The sequence below is a fragment of the Mytilus edulis genome, chromosome 2 (assembly GCF_963676685.1).
Source record: "Mytilus edulis chromosome 2, xbMytEdul2.2, whole genome shotgun sequence".
Taxonomy (NCBI): domain Eukaryota; kingdom Metazoa; phylum Mollusca; class Bivalvia; order Mytilida; family Mytilidae; genus Mytilus; species Mytilus edulis.
In genome coordinates, this window is record NC_092345.1 from 79,652,610 (window position 1) to 79,669,308 (window position 16,699).

Here is a 16,699-nt window from a genome sequence, read left to right on the forward strand (position 1 = left end):
CTTTGCTGTCCATTCCCCAAAATACAATTATTTCTCAAATTACACCGTTATCACTTACTTTTATAATTGCGACTTAATTATAACAACGGATTTACATATTCAGAAGATAATGGCATATTGTATGTAATTTAATGATATGATCAGATGACTATAACATATTTAAAACTAATCAATTCCACCCACGAACTACGGCCAATTGTTTGCTTATAAAAAGGAAGACTCGGGACAGATATCAGTATAAACTTTTCAGCTATAGTACAATGCAGATATATTTGTTTTCAAGTTTGTGTGTGGTTGTGTGTGTGAGTCTGTTGACCGTACATGCAATACCAAGTTTTGAGGATTTTTTATCCAACGATCAACCATGGTCGGCAAGTATATTTACTTAACCATTTAACATAAAAAAAAAAATTCAATGTTTTATATATATATAGTAAATGAAAATCGAATCAGTATTCGATTATTTCTTTCAAATGAATATTTCATCACAGTGTTTTTATTACTATTATTTTGAGAGAGCAATTGGCGAGATCGAGAATTAAATCCAATCGTTCTTAAAAAAATGAGTAAAAAGTATTCAGGTTTAGGATTGAAGACAGGTAATTGGGAGGTTTAGGATTGAAGACAGGTAATTGGGGAATGAACTCCCCTTTTCTAAATGTTTTTTGTGGTTTATTTATTATTTAGTAAATTACGTTCTTTAATATCTAAACATGTTTTAATTTATTTGATGTGTTCTTGTTCTTATAAATACCATATAACAATAACAATAGTAAAACTAGAAGCGCATCATTTATAAACTACTATTCAGCAATAACACGTTAAATCTTCAGGAAAAAAAGAGAAATTCCCGAAGCGCTTTGTGGCATTCATTGCTAGTCTAAAACCCTATCGTTATCACTGTACAAGTTACAGCAACATGGTTTCTATGCTATATATGTCATTGTTTTATTGGAACGAATGAAAAGCCCTATGAATTAACCCTTGCAATTTAGCTATGCTACCATTTGATTCAATATAACAATTTTTGATCGTAACTAAACAATTGAATACATTTACCAGATGAGCTGACCAATAAGCAATCACGTTTTTTTTATACCCCGCCCCAAAGGGTCCTCCTGCCCCTTTGTCCGAAAAATAATGTCAGTTCCTCAAGTTTATACTATACATATATATATGTAGTCCTTTTAATATGTCATTCCCATAGTCAAAATTTGTCAATAACATAAAGCGTTGTATACATAAGTAAACAAAAGCTTTCTAATTTTTACGAGCACATTTATTTAGGTGCGATCCGGATAAACCAAAGTCGTATTCAGACGGGGATGCACCCGGCGCCTCCACCCCTCAAAAGAGAAACATTGTCGGTACATATATTTTGACATTGCACAAGGTTATGTTTTTCTCTGGCTGTTTTAGACAGGCTTACAGTTCATCCATTGTATTTTGGATGGTTGATATTTAAGTCTTAGCCTCATGATTTTTTATAAGTTTTTATTAGCTTTTAGCTAGGTTTCAACAAATGCAAGTACTCTAAGATCTGTACCTGTTTTCTTTAGTCGTTGTGTTTATGCGCTTTGTCGACCTGAAGATTTAAGCCCTTTTCACTCTATATATATACGTATTTTGTTTTGGCGCCTGCATATTTGTTTGAAACCCGCCACTTTCTATACTGTGCTTGTCCAAAGTCATGAACCTGTAATTCAGTGGTGTCGTTTGTTGTTGTTCATCATATTTTATTTTCCGTTGGTGTTTTTTAACCGTTAATTAGGACGTTAGTTTTCTTTTTTGAATTGTTTTATATTTATAATTTCGATTTCTATTATAGCTTATTAGAAGCTTTGCTTATTTTTGAAGGCCGCACGAGGACATATAATTGCTAACTTCTACAAACTTTTGGTACCACATTTCTTCTCGAGAATATACTTTTAAAACATTTTTTAAACAATGTGCTTGTTTAAAACTATCATGTACAGTTTTTCTGTTATATTATTCGATATGTTTGTTAAAACATAGCCTTCGTATATTTGTATAAGCGGAAACAATGAAACACCACTTGACCTATAACTTCCTGAAGATAATTATTTCATTAAAAAAGCACTTCTTCAATAATTACATTTACAGAAATAAACCACTAAAGATCACTAAAAATTGAAATTACTCATCGCGGAAATATGATGATTTGAATAAGGGTAAACATGGTATATCCGTCGTACTTCTATTCGTTAAATGGCTAGCCCCAGGAACATGTCAGTTATGTGCATTTTTAACCGAGACTATGCAAAATAACATCAATTTAACCAAAATAATCCGAAAACGGCGTCCCTCAAAGTTTGCACAAGAAAAACAAACTTGACATTTTTTCAACTTAAAGACCGAAATGAAACACACACTTTCCCCATCATATACGTTCAAAAACATCCTGCTTTCCCAATCCTTCACCTTCAATGACTTATCTCTCGATCCTATACCACAAGGAACACATGCTCTCTCAATCCCATAACTTCATGAACACCTGCTCTCCCGACCCTAAACCTTAAAGAACACTTGCTCTTCCGATCCTATACCATAAAGAACGCATGCCCTCTCGATCCTATAACTTCAAGAACACACACTCTAACGCTCATACCTTAAAGAATAGCTTCCCTTTCACGCAATCCTACACCACCTTCATTCAAGAACACATAATCTCCCTATCCTATACCTTCAAGAATATCTGCTCTCCCGATCCTATACTTACTCCAATATAAATTATAAAAAGTAAGGCGAATGATTTCAAAAGAATGTAAAGTTTATGAGGATGTAAGAGATCTTTTTCATCTTGAGATTAACAGCTAAAATTTTAAGTTATAAAATTCCGTAATTTATGCAGAAAACAGTTTGTTTTATTACAAAATATGACTAACATATAGTCTGTCCAAAAGGAGTGTGTTTTATTGTCTGTATACACTTCAGGTTAGCAGTAAACAACAATGATTTATAAAGCAATAAACATGTATGAGTGCAATATGCTTTAAAATGTTAATAAGCTAGTTGTATAATACATAGCAAAAGAAAAATCAACAGAAATTAAAGAAAATGAGCAAAACCTATAAGCACATGCAGTCAGCTCTTAAAGGTTCCGAAACCTATAAAGCACATGCAGTCCGCTCTTAAAGGTTCCGAAACCTATAAAGCACATGCAGTCAGCTCTTAAAGGTTCCGAAACCTATAAAGCACATGCAGTCAGCTCTTAAAGGTTCCGAAACCTATAAAGCACATGCAGTCAGCTCTTAAAGGTTCCGAAACCTATAAAGCACATGCAGTCAGCTCTTAAAGGTTCCAAACCTATAAAGCACATGCAGTCCGCTCTTAAAGGTTCCAAAATGATGATTGTAAAACAGTTGTAACGATATAACAAACGTCTTTCAAATTAAGTTCATTTATTTTTTATTTTCACAAATTTTAGTTTTTATAACGTCAATTCGAAAGCAGCGTTTGTTCTGTGTCAATGTATATGAATATTTCCTGAGAAAGTTAAGTGGTTCTCTCCCGAAACTTCGACTTCTTTCACGAATAAAAACTGATTGTAATGAGAGAGCTCATTACGAATAGTGCTGACAGTGGTGTTAAACACCAACATTTTATTCCTGTATTTATTATAATAAAAAATATATGTAAATATGAAATAATTGAAGATTGAATATACATTTGTACTTTCAAAGAACTAAAATGACAGATGGCAAATTGCCATATCATTAATTTTGAATTACTTGTTTGCATAAAAAAAAATGTACAAATTACAAAAGCAAATTACACAAATGTACAAATTACAAAAACACATATTACAATTTGTAAACATAGTTGTAAAGTTTGAGTTACAATTCTCAAATGTTCAATTGTCGAGTTACACAGTTACAAGTGAAGTTAGGAATATTAAATTTTGAATTTTAAAATTAGAGTTACCTACATACAACTTAAGAAATGCAAATGAATTATGCCACCCTTGTTTTTCCATATAGATGTAGCCTAAAACTGTTATTTTGAAAGAATTTGGCAAATCTTCAATAATGGATAATAAGGACATTTATTAAAAAAAATATTCTTTTGAATATATATGGTTTTATTTAAAATAAATTGTTTTATTTTTGGTTTGGTTTGCAGTCGCTTTTTATTGTATTTCCTTAGATTAATTCCGCATTTTTGGCACCCTGTTAATAATTAAAGAAGAAATAAATTCCCCATTATATAGAGGAAAAAGACAGCCCTTAATATTTAGTTCACAGAAATATGAAATAACCAATATCCTTGACTTCAGCAACACGACCTAAGATAATAAGATAATTTCAGATAAATGTTTCCAATTAAAAGCGATTTATCTCGGTCTATGCGGTTAATTTGCGATGTATTAGTTTTACTTAATGCCCTATTGTCTATTATGGCTGCATTGATCAGTTATAAAGCTATTATTTTGTCCATTATATATTGTCCCAGAAGTTTCAACCCAACACACAATAGGCCTAGGCCGGCTCTGGTATTATAAATTGTCCATTTATCTGATTAACCATCCATTAACCGACCCTTACTTGTAATCTATATAGGAGCTGTACATATATAGCTTAATTAATATTGACATACATATGGTCTTTTTATATAACAAAAGTGATAATACGACAGGTGCAGATTCAAGTATTTTTGAGGCACAACTCTTACAGTTTCGCCGAGTTGAGCTAGAAGGAATATTATTTCTGTGTCTTGTGTCAAACATGGTACTTAATTTAGGAAGGGTACACTTTCTGTAATATTATAGCAATGCAGTTTTTCTTTCTTCTTTTATATTGTATCATCTTTTTGAAATACACAAACTACTTAAAATCTTTGAAAGGAGAAGAAATGACAAGGTCATGTGGTAAAAGTCTCAGTTTGACCCCTAGCTGGAATCAAAGGCGCTTGCGCACCGCTTTCTCTTTTTTATGTGTATAAATATTGAATTTCATTTTTACACGCTGAGTTCTAGAAACATTATAGAAGGCTATGTCGAAGTTGATGGTACATGTTTTTATAAAATAATAGAATAGTCTAGAATAAAAAGGAAGCATTTGTCACCCGAAGAACTCACTCAGTTTTTATCAGCTGTTCTAGATACAAGGGGTTACTTACTGATTAACTTATCCAACGGTCAACTATAAAATTACTAATTTCAGAAAATTCAAAATAAAGACTCATATATTATTATTCTTCGATTTCTTTACAAATACTTGCATTTCTGATGTAAACAATTCGTTGATAAAAAGGTATGGTTGCTTTGAGACAACACTCTAACAGAAATCAAATACAACAATGGGCAAAAACCATACCGCAAAGGCCCACATATTGAAACTGTAAGACATCATTTGTATGATTCCTGTTGGCAGAATTATAAAAGTAAAATGATTTTGAAATTTTGCAGAGTTTGCCCCAATGCAGCAGGCACAATGAACCTTGCGATTATGCATTGAAGACAATCTCCCAAAGACGTTCACCTAACGGAGATGTTGAACGAGAAGAAACACTATTTGAAACAATAACAGAGATCTGCACTTGCCCAGATGGTATTACCTGCCCGCGAGGATGGGACAATGCACCAGGAAGAACAATTACACGAAATCTTTTATCATCAGGTAAGATATTTAAAGAGGAAAATAAAATTTTACGTTTAGGATGAATGGAATTGATTAAAATTTAAATGCTTCTGTTTCACACAAAACGTATTAAATGTCTGCACCAATGATGATAGTTTCTGGTCAATTTATTCTCACTTGAGCCAAATTTAGATTACTTTGCTTCTCAGTAGTCCCTCATCATCTCTTCAAAACCACCAGGTTTGTTTGAACTAAGCCCTCGACTAAACCTGTCAGGAATAGTATACAGATGTTCTTATTACAATAAATTACTAGATTTTCGTTCAAGTTTTTCCAGGTCTGACTAGCCAATTTGAAAAAAGATTCTCTTAATCTACAGATCGGATATTTTTAAAACTTCATAGGATCAATGATCGATAAACGATCCTTGTTTAAATGATTGTCCTGTCTTCTTTTCCTCTTAATTACCATCTGGCATGTCAATTTTATCAAAAGGCAACTTCCCCAACTTATCTCGCATACATTTTTTAATGCATTTGTGATTTTTCAGTTATTTCTAACCCAATAACCTGTGGTCAAAAGCGGAATATAATGACTTAATTTATTTCAAACTCTGGTGAAGGGAAGATAATCCAATTTGTATGTTTCCCCCTCATACATTATTAGCATTAAAGATCATGTACCAGTGGCGGATCCAGGGGGTCCGGGGTTGTACCACTTTTTTTGGCCGATCAATGCATTTGAATGGGGAGATATAGTTGGACCCCCTCCCTTTTTTCCTGGGTTAAGCCCCCCTTTTTTTAAATGGCTGGATCCGCCCCTGTGTATCCTTGTGTTGATTCAATGCTAAACGTATTGACGTTTTATAGAAAATCCATGTAGCCTTTCACCTTGAACTCTCGTATTTGGCAATTCGGTGGTTGGTAGATATTAGACTATTGCATGCAATGCTAACAATGATTTCCTTAGATATTGGTTAAAACCATTTAAATATGGACCAATTCAAGTACACCTTCTAGAGTGTGATCGACTTGTGTGACTCTGCACGAGTTTATTTTGGAATTTTAAAGATTGTTTAGAACTTCTTTTTTTTCAAAACCATAAAGACTATCACATCCTAGAAAAACAGATGAGTAATCTATGTTTAATTTTTTTTCTTCAGAAATCTCTGTATTAAAGTCAGGATTTTCTACAAAAATCTTGGTTTTATTTGCTTTAAAATCTCCTTTATCTATTAAATGTAATGAAATAATAAATAATAATGCTTTGCACGAAGTATCCCCTTGGTATATGAACAAAATAGCCTACCTCTGTTATTCATTATTTTTGCTGTTTTGATACTATTGCAGATTGAAAATTTCGTAATTCACATGGCTACAGAAGGTGTCATAAACCTTATAAATACACCCTTTTTTGTAGCATCAATCAAGTATTGAACATATTTAAATTGTCGACTGTTTTTTTTTTATACAGATATTTGATTTTACAGTATTTATTTTATACTTGTAGGAAAACGTGTTGAATACAAGTCGAACTATTGCACAGAACCGACTCCAGATACAATTTGTAATGTGGAAGAAGGGGAAGTGGCAGTTGTAATGACTGGGGTTATGTACCCTGATGTAATTGAGAGCGTGAACTGTGCTTGCCCAAATAATGATTACAATTTACAATTGAAGAGAGCGTACTATGTGTCCACTTTCCAAATCACCCATGAATTTGTCTGCAGTATGGTAAATATTATGTTGAATGTAAAAAAAAAGTTAGATAAAAACCGAATAGATAACATTCACAAATGGTTAAATGAGGGGGCAATAGGGGGTCCGTTAACATGTTAACAACAACTTGATTTTGGCAAAAACATTTAACAAAAATGCAAAAATGCTGATAACAGTTAACAAAGTGGGTTGAAAACAGTTAACAGCTTTAATTGATATCAGATAACAGTTAACAACACCAAAACAGGTTAACACAAAAAGGTATTGCCCCCCCCCCCCTCTTATATTTCTTTTGATCTTTGAGTGACGAACCATCCTTTTTTATTTAAAGAGAAGTTTAATAACTAGGAAACAAGGTCTACCGGACCGAATTAACTGTACTTTTACTTTATTTTATCGTATCTTTTTATTTTAATTTCAAAAGCTTTAGTTTATGTTTGATTATTCAAAATTGTAGTAACTAGTGGCAACATAAAAATGAAAGCTCACACACATTTCTGAAATATGCTTCGTCTGTTATCTGCTCTTTAGTCGGGTTGTTGTCTCTTTGACACATTCCCCATTTCCATTCTCAATTTTGTTAATATCTTTTTGAATACTTTTAGAGAACCTGCAACATGAACACATCCAATAGAAGAGTGTGTAAGAAAATAAAAAAGAACGCAACCACGGAATACAGGTGTACTTGTCCGGAAGAATACGAATGCCGCATGGAACCTTCAGCAAGAAAGGGTTATTGTGAAAGACGAGTTGAAATGTAGAAAGAACAATTGAGAAGTGAAATATACTTATTATCATTAGTTAATAAGTATAACTGTTAGTTACACCTATTATGAAACTGTTAAAATGAACAAATGCTGTAGAACCGGTTTTTTTGTATTTTTTGTAAAGCTTTTTCCATAACTGCCAGTCATCTGTTGTTAATGTTCTTACAAAGTTATGTGTACATATAATATATAATATATGTTGTTGTTACATGATTTTTATTCATATCTTAAATACATTTTAGTCAAATCAAATATTTTTTATTGAAACTAAATTATGGATTTGATAGTTGTTTGTACATAATAGAAATGAAATTTGCTTGTACATTCAAATATCATGCTAACACAATTTGATTCCTGGAAAAGAATCTTATGAATCGAGTCGATAAGGTACAAGAATCCTCTTGATGTTTTGTGTGATCACAAAGAGGAAGACCAATTTTCCATTGATTTTTTTCATTTGATTATGTAGGTAAATCATGTTTCTAAATAGCCTGATAGATGATCATAGATGCGCATTAAAACACGTCACATCATCTATTTTCATACCTTGACCAGGTATTCCTACGATAAATAAGACCAAGACTATTGATTTTTTTGTTTTTCAAAACCAATATTGATTTTGTGTGTTAACGCCCCTAAGGAGCATTAAAAGGTGAATTATCAACTCGTAAATATTCCAAAAATCAGGGAAAATTGGCCCTTCTTCTGAAGACTCCGTATATACTTTCAATGAGTTTCGTTAATGAAATAACTTAATAGTTTGTGGAAAGTAACTATATTTAAGGATATATTAACAAAAGATATATTGTGTATATATTAAAATAATGTTAAAAAGACACACCCCATAGACACAAATAAACAAAAGACTACTGATAAGTATTCACTGACCAAAAACAATACAGAAAATGGTAAATGAAAAAATAGTTAATAATTGAAACTTTTTTTACGTAACATAAAATCACAATGTCTTTCGTCAGGTATTTGTCAAACAGAATGGCCGAAGGATTTTATAATTTTTACCTCAATTGGGCTAAAGTGAGCTTTTCCCATCACTTGGCGTCTGTCGTCCGTCGTCGTTTACGTTTGCAAAAATCTTCTCTGAAATAACAGAGCAACATTTAACCACATTTGGAACAAGCTCTCCGTCAGAGTATGTATACTTAATCATTACATATCCATTAAGGAAGCACGTATCCACGGCCGACACTCGGCTAAACGAGAGATAGGTCGGTTAATCTATATTGAGTATGCGGCTATATCGGCGGTTGGTCTGTTAATCGGGTTGGTTATACGTCTGTTAAGAGTAAAACGCACAATTTTACTATTAAAATCTATTTAATATACAGATTTTAGGTACATTATAAGAATCAAATCAAAAAAAGAAAAGTGTCTGACAAAATGATATATATCATAGAACATTTTCCAACTGTAAAAACATTTCATAGTCTGCGCAGTTTTCAGTAAAACTAAAAGGCGTCGCGCAAGTATGTAGTATTTATGCTTATACGCATAGCAATTTTTGTAATGAAAGGCGAAAAAAACAATTTTAGATATCATTTAAAGGACACAAAATCGTACTTTGGTTCTAAAATATAAATTGAAATTAGTAAATATTTCATAATTGTAATATAACGTGAGTAATACCACGTTTTAGTGAACATTATGGGAATAAAGTCTGTTAATGGGTTGGAAAATTGAAATTGTGTCAGTTAAGAGTTATTTAGCCACGACAATAGTTGTGCTACCTTTATATTTTCCCTTTGAAAAAGTTAAGAATGAGATGCTCTTGAGTAAAAAAAAATGATTATACGCTGCAACAGTATCCTTCTAGTAAGAACATTTTTATTTTGACTTCCTTTGCATTTTATTAAGGGGTGTGTCACTTCAATATATGTATATGGATTGCCTGCTGGAATATGCATGAATCTATTATTAACGTTTTCTTCAGCCTTAATTTTTGTGTCTGTTCAAAGTAGCACGTTCTCAAATCCGTCCGAAAGTATCTTTCTAATACAACACAGGGTACATATAACATGTTGTCGTTCTCATATGCACATGATATTTGTCACTGGACGTTAAACTCTAAATCGTCAACATCATCCGATTGGTTCTTTTCTTCTATTACTGAATCATCTGTTGTTTACAAATCAGTCTAAAGAAGTAAATGGAAAGGAGCGAATACAGCTACATTTGGTTATCTTAAGTTTTAATTCATTTTATTCCGTTTAGTTCCTTTCTACATAAGTGCAGAGGAGAACTGCAGTTGTCCGCATGTAAACTTTTAGCATTTATTACCAATATGAGTACATAGCAATCCGTTACTGTTTCAACACCCAGGGGTGTTTTTTATGTCTTTATTCTCAAACAGTTATTATTTTTTTCTATCTTTTTTATGCCCCACCTACGCTAGTAGAGGGGCATTATGTTTTCTGGTCTGTGCGTCCGTTCGTCCGTCCGTCCGTCCGTCGTATCGTCCGTCCATCGTACCGTCCGTCCGTCCGTCCGTCTGTCCGTCCGTCCGTTCGTCCGTCTGTCCCGCTTCAGGTTAAAGTTTTTGGTTAAGGTAGTTTTTGATGAAGTTGAAGTCCAATCGACTTCAAACTTGTTACACATGTTCCCTATGATATGATCTTTCTAATTTTAATGCCAAATTAGAGATATTACTCCAATTTCACGGTCCAATGAACATAGAAAATGATAGTGCATGCGAGTGGGGCATTCGTGTACTGAGGACACATTCTTGTTTATTAATGCATCACTTCCTACTGTCCTTATCTATTATTCTATATATTCTGTGTTTCCATCCAGATTCTCGTGTATACAATGAGGGTCTGGATTGGGGGTGTTGTTTATTTCTATATTCTTTAAATTGTCTGTTACTTTTCTCTACATTTTATTTTATCTTACTCATTATTATTTCTTTATTCTTTATATATGCTAGCATCCCAATATATTTTACTTACTGATGTTTAGTTACATTACGACGTTTATCTCTGATTTATATACTGGTTAATACCAATTTAGATACAAATTAGTGTCATTCATGACCACCTAAAAAGAATCCACATGATATACATGTATGCGACCATTCTTGGATGAAATCAATATGTATAGATTATAACATGCCCTTTTCTATATTAGCGCTGGTATCATCCCGAGACTCCCATATCGGCCTCGAGGCTTTAGCCGAGGGCCGATATGGGTCGAGGGATAATACCAGGGCAAATATGGAAAAACATGTTATAATCTTTAAGCTATTTATCACATATTTAAGTGTTGCAGAAAAGAGGGGAAAAAAGGTCAATTATAACAATTTAATGAAACATAACAGGTAAATCTTAAAAATTTATCCGTATCCGTAACACATATGTGATAAGATATAAATATTAACACATAGCTGAGAGGGTGATAGAGCAGATTGGGTCCCGAGAAAACATTGTCATCCGCGGCGATGCCAAGGTTGACAATGTTTTTTCGAGGGATACCGATCTGCTCCATCACCCTCTCAGCTATGTGATAGTTGATTTATTATAATGAATGTCGTATCATCATTTTCTTTAACAGATGAGTTTTATTATAAAGTATTTTCTATGTAGTCACGTACTTGACAGCCTAACGGGTATTTGAAAAATCATCAGAAGTGAAGTAAATAGACAATAGTAGTGCATTGACTTGACATATAAACGATACAAGGATTAGGCCCGAAACGGGAAAAAAGCTCTGCTATCAAGAAAAAAAATATTTTCAATTGTTGTTATTTTGTTATTGTTATTTATTTTATTTAAATTTTGGGTAAATACCCCTTTCAAAAGGCCTCATATCTGGCTGAGGAATATACATCACAATGAACATGATGAAATGTGCATCACCAGTTGAAACCCATCGATGGTGAACGAATGCGTTTAATATCAACAATAAGCATAACACACAATGATTTATAGGAATTAAAGTAAAAATATTAACAAGTGAAATACGTTTTTCCAACAATTGTAAAAGAAATAAGTTTGAGTCGTTCCACGCTTCGTTGTATAGTAAATTAGAACTTTAAGCATTGTCTATAAAATAACTTGATGTAGATTCAATTCATTGTCGTTTAAACTGCCGATTTTTGATTGATCTAGCCAAGAGGGTGACATTCCAAAAAATTGTCACCCGCTCAGCCATGTGATAGAGTAAATTAACACCTTCGTATTAGGCAATCAAAATATGGCATTTTAACATGATGTATAATAATACTTTAATATTACACTTTTTTATATCAGTTTTCAATATTCATGGCCTAAATTCATTGTTCATGTCAGTGTTTCCGTATATATTATGTTTCATTGCTCATGTGTTGTTTCCGTATATTTTAGCCACTCGTCTTGAGCCTACCCATTTGATCCGATAACACCTCATACAGTAATAAAATTATACGTGTATTGCCATTCATAACTCTTAACAGACCAATTAACAGACCGGGTTTTATACATCCGACCCATTAACAGACCAGGTTTTAAATAAAGATTGATTTATGTCATCTAAGTACAGATTTTTGTGTAGATTTTTCACACAATGATATCAATTTGGTTGACAAACATAATGCCTGTCTTTGTTCGATGTTCAAAATATCGTATATAAGTAAATTCAACCAACGTGTCTCTTTGTGTACATTTTGTGTGTGTAAAATGTGTATAAATTTATTGATGAGTAACACGCCTTTTCATTTTATAGATCGTACATCGAAGCTAGAAAAATGATAATTACACCACTGGATTCAGTACATTGAATTGTTTTGTTAGACATGAATTATTTTTATGATAAACATATATTTAAAAAGTTATACAATGAAACATGTAGAATTTCCAATGATTTCCTCGATAACACCTGATTAACAGACTTTAGCCAACCCGATTAACAGACCCACCTCCGATATAGCCATATACTCAATAAAGATTAACCGACCAATCTCTCGGTTAGCCGAGTGTCGGCCGTGGTATCCGGGTGTAGAATTTTCTCGCTGTATTGAAGACCCACTGGTGGCTGTTTTCTGCTCTTTGGTCGGGTTGTGTTCTCTTTGACACGTTCTCTATTTTCATTCTCAATTTTATCAGTGTTCACACTAAATATATAAACCCAGTAATACATTAAAGACTCTTAGATAGTTCCTCTTCACAGACACTTATACCGACACCGATACAGATGCCTACACTTACTGACAAAAATGGATTGTAGAGGTAAAGAATATAAATTCTCTATAAGGTTTAATATTTACTTAGAATCAGAATTAGAAACTGAAAGTTATTTCATTATTTTTTTTAATCTTTTAAGGGATGCATTTGTGATATTCCATCTGTTCTTTTTTTACTGCCTCCATCAAATAATTAAACTTTCATTTTGTTTGTTTGTGTAATGGTTGGGCCACTGCATCGACGTTTTCTATCTCTTCTGCTAGCAATATGAGAAAGAGCTATGCTACTTATTATGTGGTTATGATCATGCCCCACGTTCCATATTCTTTCTGCTTTGTTTGGCATAAGCGTTGCAACCATTAAGGATGAGACCATGTGTGTATTTGAGTTTTTAGAGAGAATATTGACCACTGACCACTTATTACATGGCTTAATGCGAATGCATGGAAGTATTTAAGCGAAAAATGGGGGTATTTTTTCACAAATTGTTATTAGTGCAAATTGTAATTTGAACAAATTTTTAAGCACTTTCTGTACAAAGTCAAAATACAAATAATAATTTGTACAACTTTTTTTTTTAATAAATTATGATTTGTACACACGTATACAGTGTACGTAACAAAATCACATCATTATAGAATTAAAAGTGTCAACATAATAGTAAGAGTATTTCTTTCAAATCCTACATTTAATCATAAACTTAAAAGAAGCCGTGAAAGTGCAATGCAATATCTTGAATATAATTGGTCCGATACCACAATTATTTCGTAGTGCATTTCTTTTAGAACATAAATGAAAATAAAAAAAATCCCACCTGCGCTTTCTCAAAGAAACTTTTACAGTGTGTTGTACTACTTTTGGGACAAATTAAATCAAAATTATAGAAAACTTCATCGTGTCTAACTCAAAATATGGACAATTGTATGTTTAGGGCGTCTTGAAATCTTTTGACAGCTTCCGAAGTGCTAATTTTAAACCTTTTTCAGCTTGACCAAATCACTACTTTCCTTTAAATTTCTCGACCCAATTTTTTTTACAGCGTAATTTCACCCCCTACTTGCAATTTGAGGCATTAAACATGGAGAAATAAATTTGGAAGGGGTATAAAAATTAATGGCAAGTAACCCACTGTCAACACTAGGGACTTTATTTGTACGACAATGATGGTCTCGGACCAATTGATAGATTACTAATAGATTTTATTTTTTCTTAAAATACACATTTCCAAAATTTTGCACACTTTCATACCTTCATACATATTTGATAATTACAACAGCATGAGTAATGGATAGACGTTTGACCGAAATCCAGAAAGCACAGCCAAAACTAAACAGATTACAACAGCATGAGGAATGGATTGACGTTTAACCGAAATCCAGAAAGCACAACCAAAACTAAACCGATTACAACAGCAAGAGTAATGAATGGACGTTTGACCTAAATCCAGAAAGCACAGCCAAAACTAAAAAAATCAAAGAGCATGAGTAATGGATGGACGTTTGACCGAAATCAAGAAAGTACAATCAAAACTAAACCGATTACAACATCATGAGTAATGGATGGACGTTTGACCGAAATCCAGAAAGCACAGTCAAAACTAAACAGATTACAACAGCATGAGGAATGGATAGACGTTTAACCGAAATCCAGAAAGCACAACCAAAACTAAACCGATTACAATAGCAGGAGTAATGAATGGACGTTTGACCTAAATCCAGAAAGCACAGCCAAAACTAAACAGATTACAACAGCATGAGGAATGGATGGACGTTTGACCGAAATCCAAAAAGCACAGCCAAAACTAAACAGATTACAACATCATGAGGAATGGATGGACGTTTGACCGAAATCCAGAAAGCACATCCAAAACTAAACAGATTACAACAGTATGAGGAATGGATGGACGTTTAACCGAAATCCAGAAAGCACAACCAAAACTAAACTGATTACAACAGCAAGAGTAATGAATGGACGTTTGACCTAAATCCAGAAAGCACAGCCAAAACTAAACAGATTACAACAGCATGAGGAATGGATGGACGTTTGACCGAAATCCAAAAAGCACAGTCAAAACTAAACAGATTACAACATCATGAGGAATGGATGGACGTTTGACCGAAATCCAGAAAGCACATCCAAAACTAAACAGATTACAACAGTATGAGGAATGGATGGACGTTTAACCGAAATCCAGAAAGCACAACCAAAACTAAACTGATTACAACAGCAAGAGTAATGAATGGACGTTTGACCTCAATCCAGAAAGCACAGCCAAAACTAAACAGATTACAACAGCATGAGGAAAGGATGGACGTTTGACCGAAATCCAGAAAGCACAACCAAAATTAAACCGATTGCAACAGCATGAGTAACGGATGGACGTTTGACCGAAATCAAGAAAGTACAGCCAAAACTAAACAGATTACAACAGCATGAGTAATGGATGGACGTTTGACCTCAATCCAGAAAGCACAGCCAAAATTAAACCGATTACAACAGCATGAGTAACGGATGGACGTTTGACCGAAATCCTGAAAGCACAGCCTAAACTTAACAGATTACAACATCATGAGTAATGGATGGACGTTTGACCGAAATCCAGAAAGTACAACCAAAACTAAACCGATTACAACAGCATGAGTAATGGATGGACGTTTGACGAAATCCAGAAAGCACTACCAAACTAAATCGATTGCAACATCATTAGTAATGGATGGACGTTTGACCTATATACAGAAAGCACAATAAAAAACAAACCGATTACAACATCATGAGTAATTGATGGACGTTTAGCCGAAATCCAAAAAGCACAACTTAAACTAAACCGATTGCAACATCATGAGTAATGGATGGACTTTTGACCGAAATCTAGAAATCACAGCCAAAATTAAACAGATTACAACAGCATGAGTAATGGATGGACGTTTGACCTAAATCTAGAAATTACAACCAAAATTGACAGATTACAACAGCATGAGTAATGGATGGACGTTTGACCAAAATCTAGAAATCACAACCAAAATTAACAGATTACAACATCATGAGTAATGCATGGACGTTTGACCGAAATCCAGAAAGCACAGCCTAAACTAACCAGATTACAACAGCATGAGTAATGGATGGACGTTTGACGAAATCCAGAAAGCACAACCAAAACTAAACCGATTACAACATCATGAGTATAGATGGACGTTTGACCGACAGCCTAAACTTAACAGATAACAACATCATGAGTAATGGATGGACGTTTGACCGAAATCCAGAAAGCACATCCAAAACTAAACAGATTACAACAGTATGAGGAATTGATGGACGTTTAACCGAAATCCAGAAAGCACAACCAAAACTAAACCGATTACAACAGCAAGAGTAATGAATGGACGTTTGACCTCAATCCAGAAAGCACACCCAAAACTAAACAGATTACAACAGCATGAGGAATG

The 16,699-nt window shown here is 33.5% G+C and overlaps 1 protein-coding gene across 1 annotated transcript; it reads left to right on the forward strand.

Moving 5' to 3' along the window:
• LOC139513086 (uncharacterized) lies at window positions 1-13,914 on the forward strand. Its single transcript, XM_071301251.1, has 5 exons — window positions 1-371; window positions 5,429-5,639; window positions 7,110-7,333; window positions 7,924-9,275; window positions 12,905-13,914. Exons 1-4 carry the CDS (start codon window positions 261-263, stop codon window positions 8,077-8,079), a joined length of 702 nt encoding a protein of 233 aa, XP_071157352.1. The 5' UTR covers window positions 1-260; the 3' UTR covers window positions 8,080-9,275; window positions 12,905-13,914.
• Window positions 13,915-16,699: the final 2,785 nt, after the last annotated feature.

Coding starts and splice junctions, on each gene's coding strand:
- LOC139513086 (XM_071301251.1), top strand. CDS start 261: ATGCAGATATATTTGTTTTCAAGTTTGTGTGTGGTTGTGTGTGTGAGT. Junction 5,640..7,109: donor ACGAAATCTTTTATCATCAG/GTAAGATATTTA, acceptor TTATACTTGTAG/GAAAACGTGTTGAATACAAG. Junction 7,334..7,923: donor ATGAATTTGTCTGCAGTATG/GTAAATATTATG, acceptor GAATACTTTTAG/AGAACCTGCAACATGAACAC.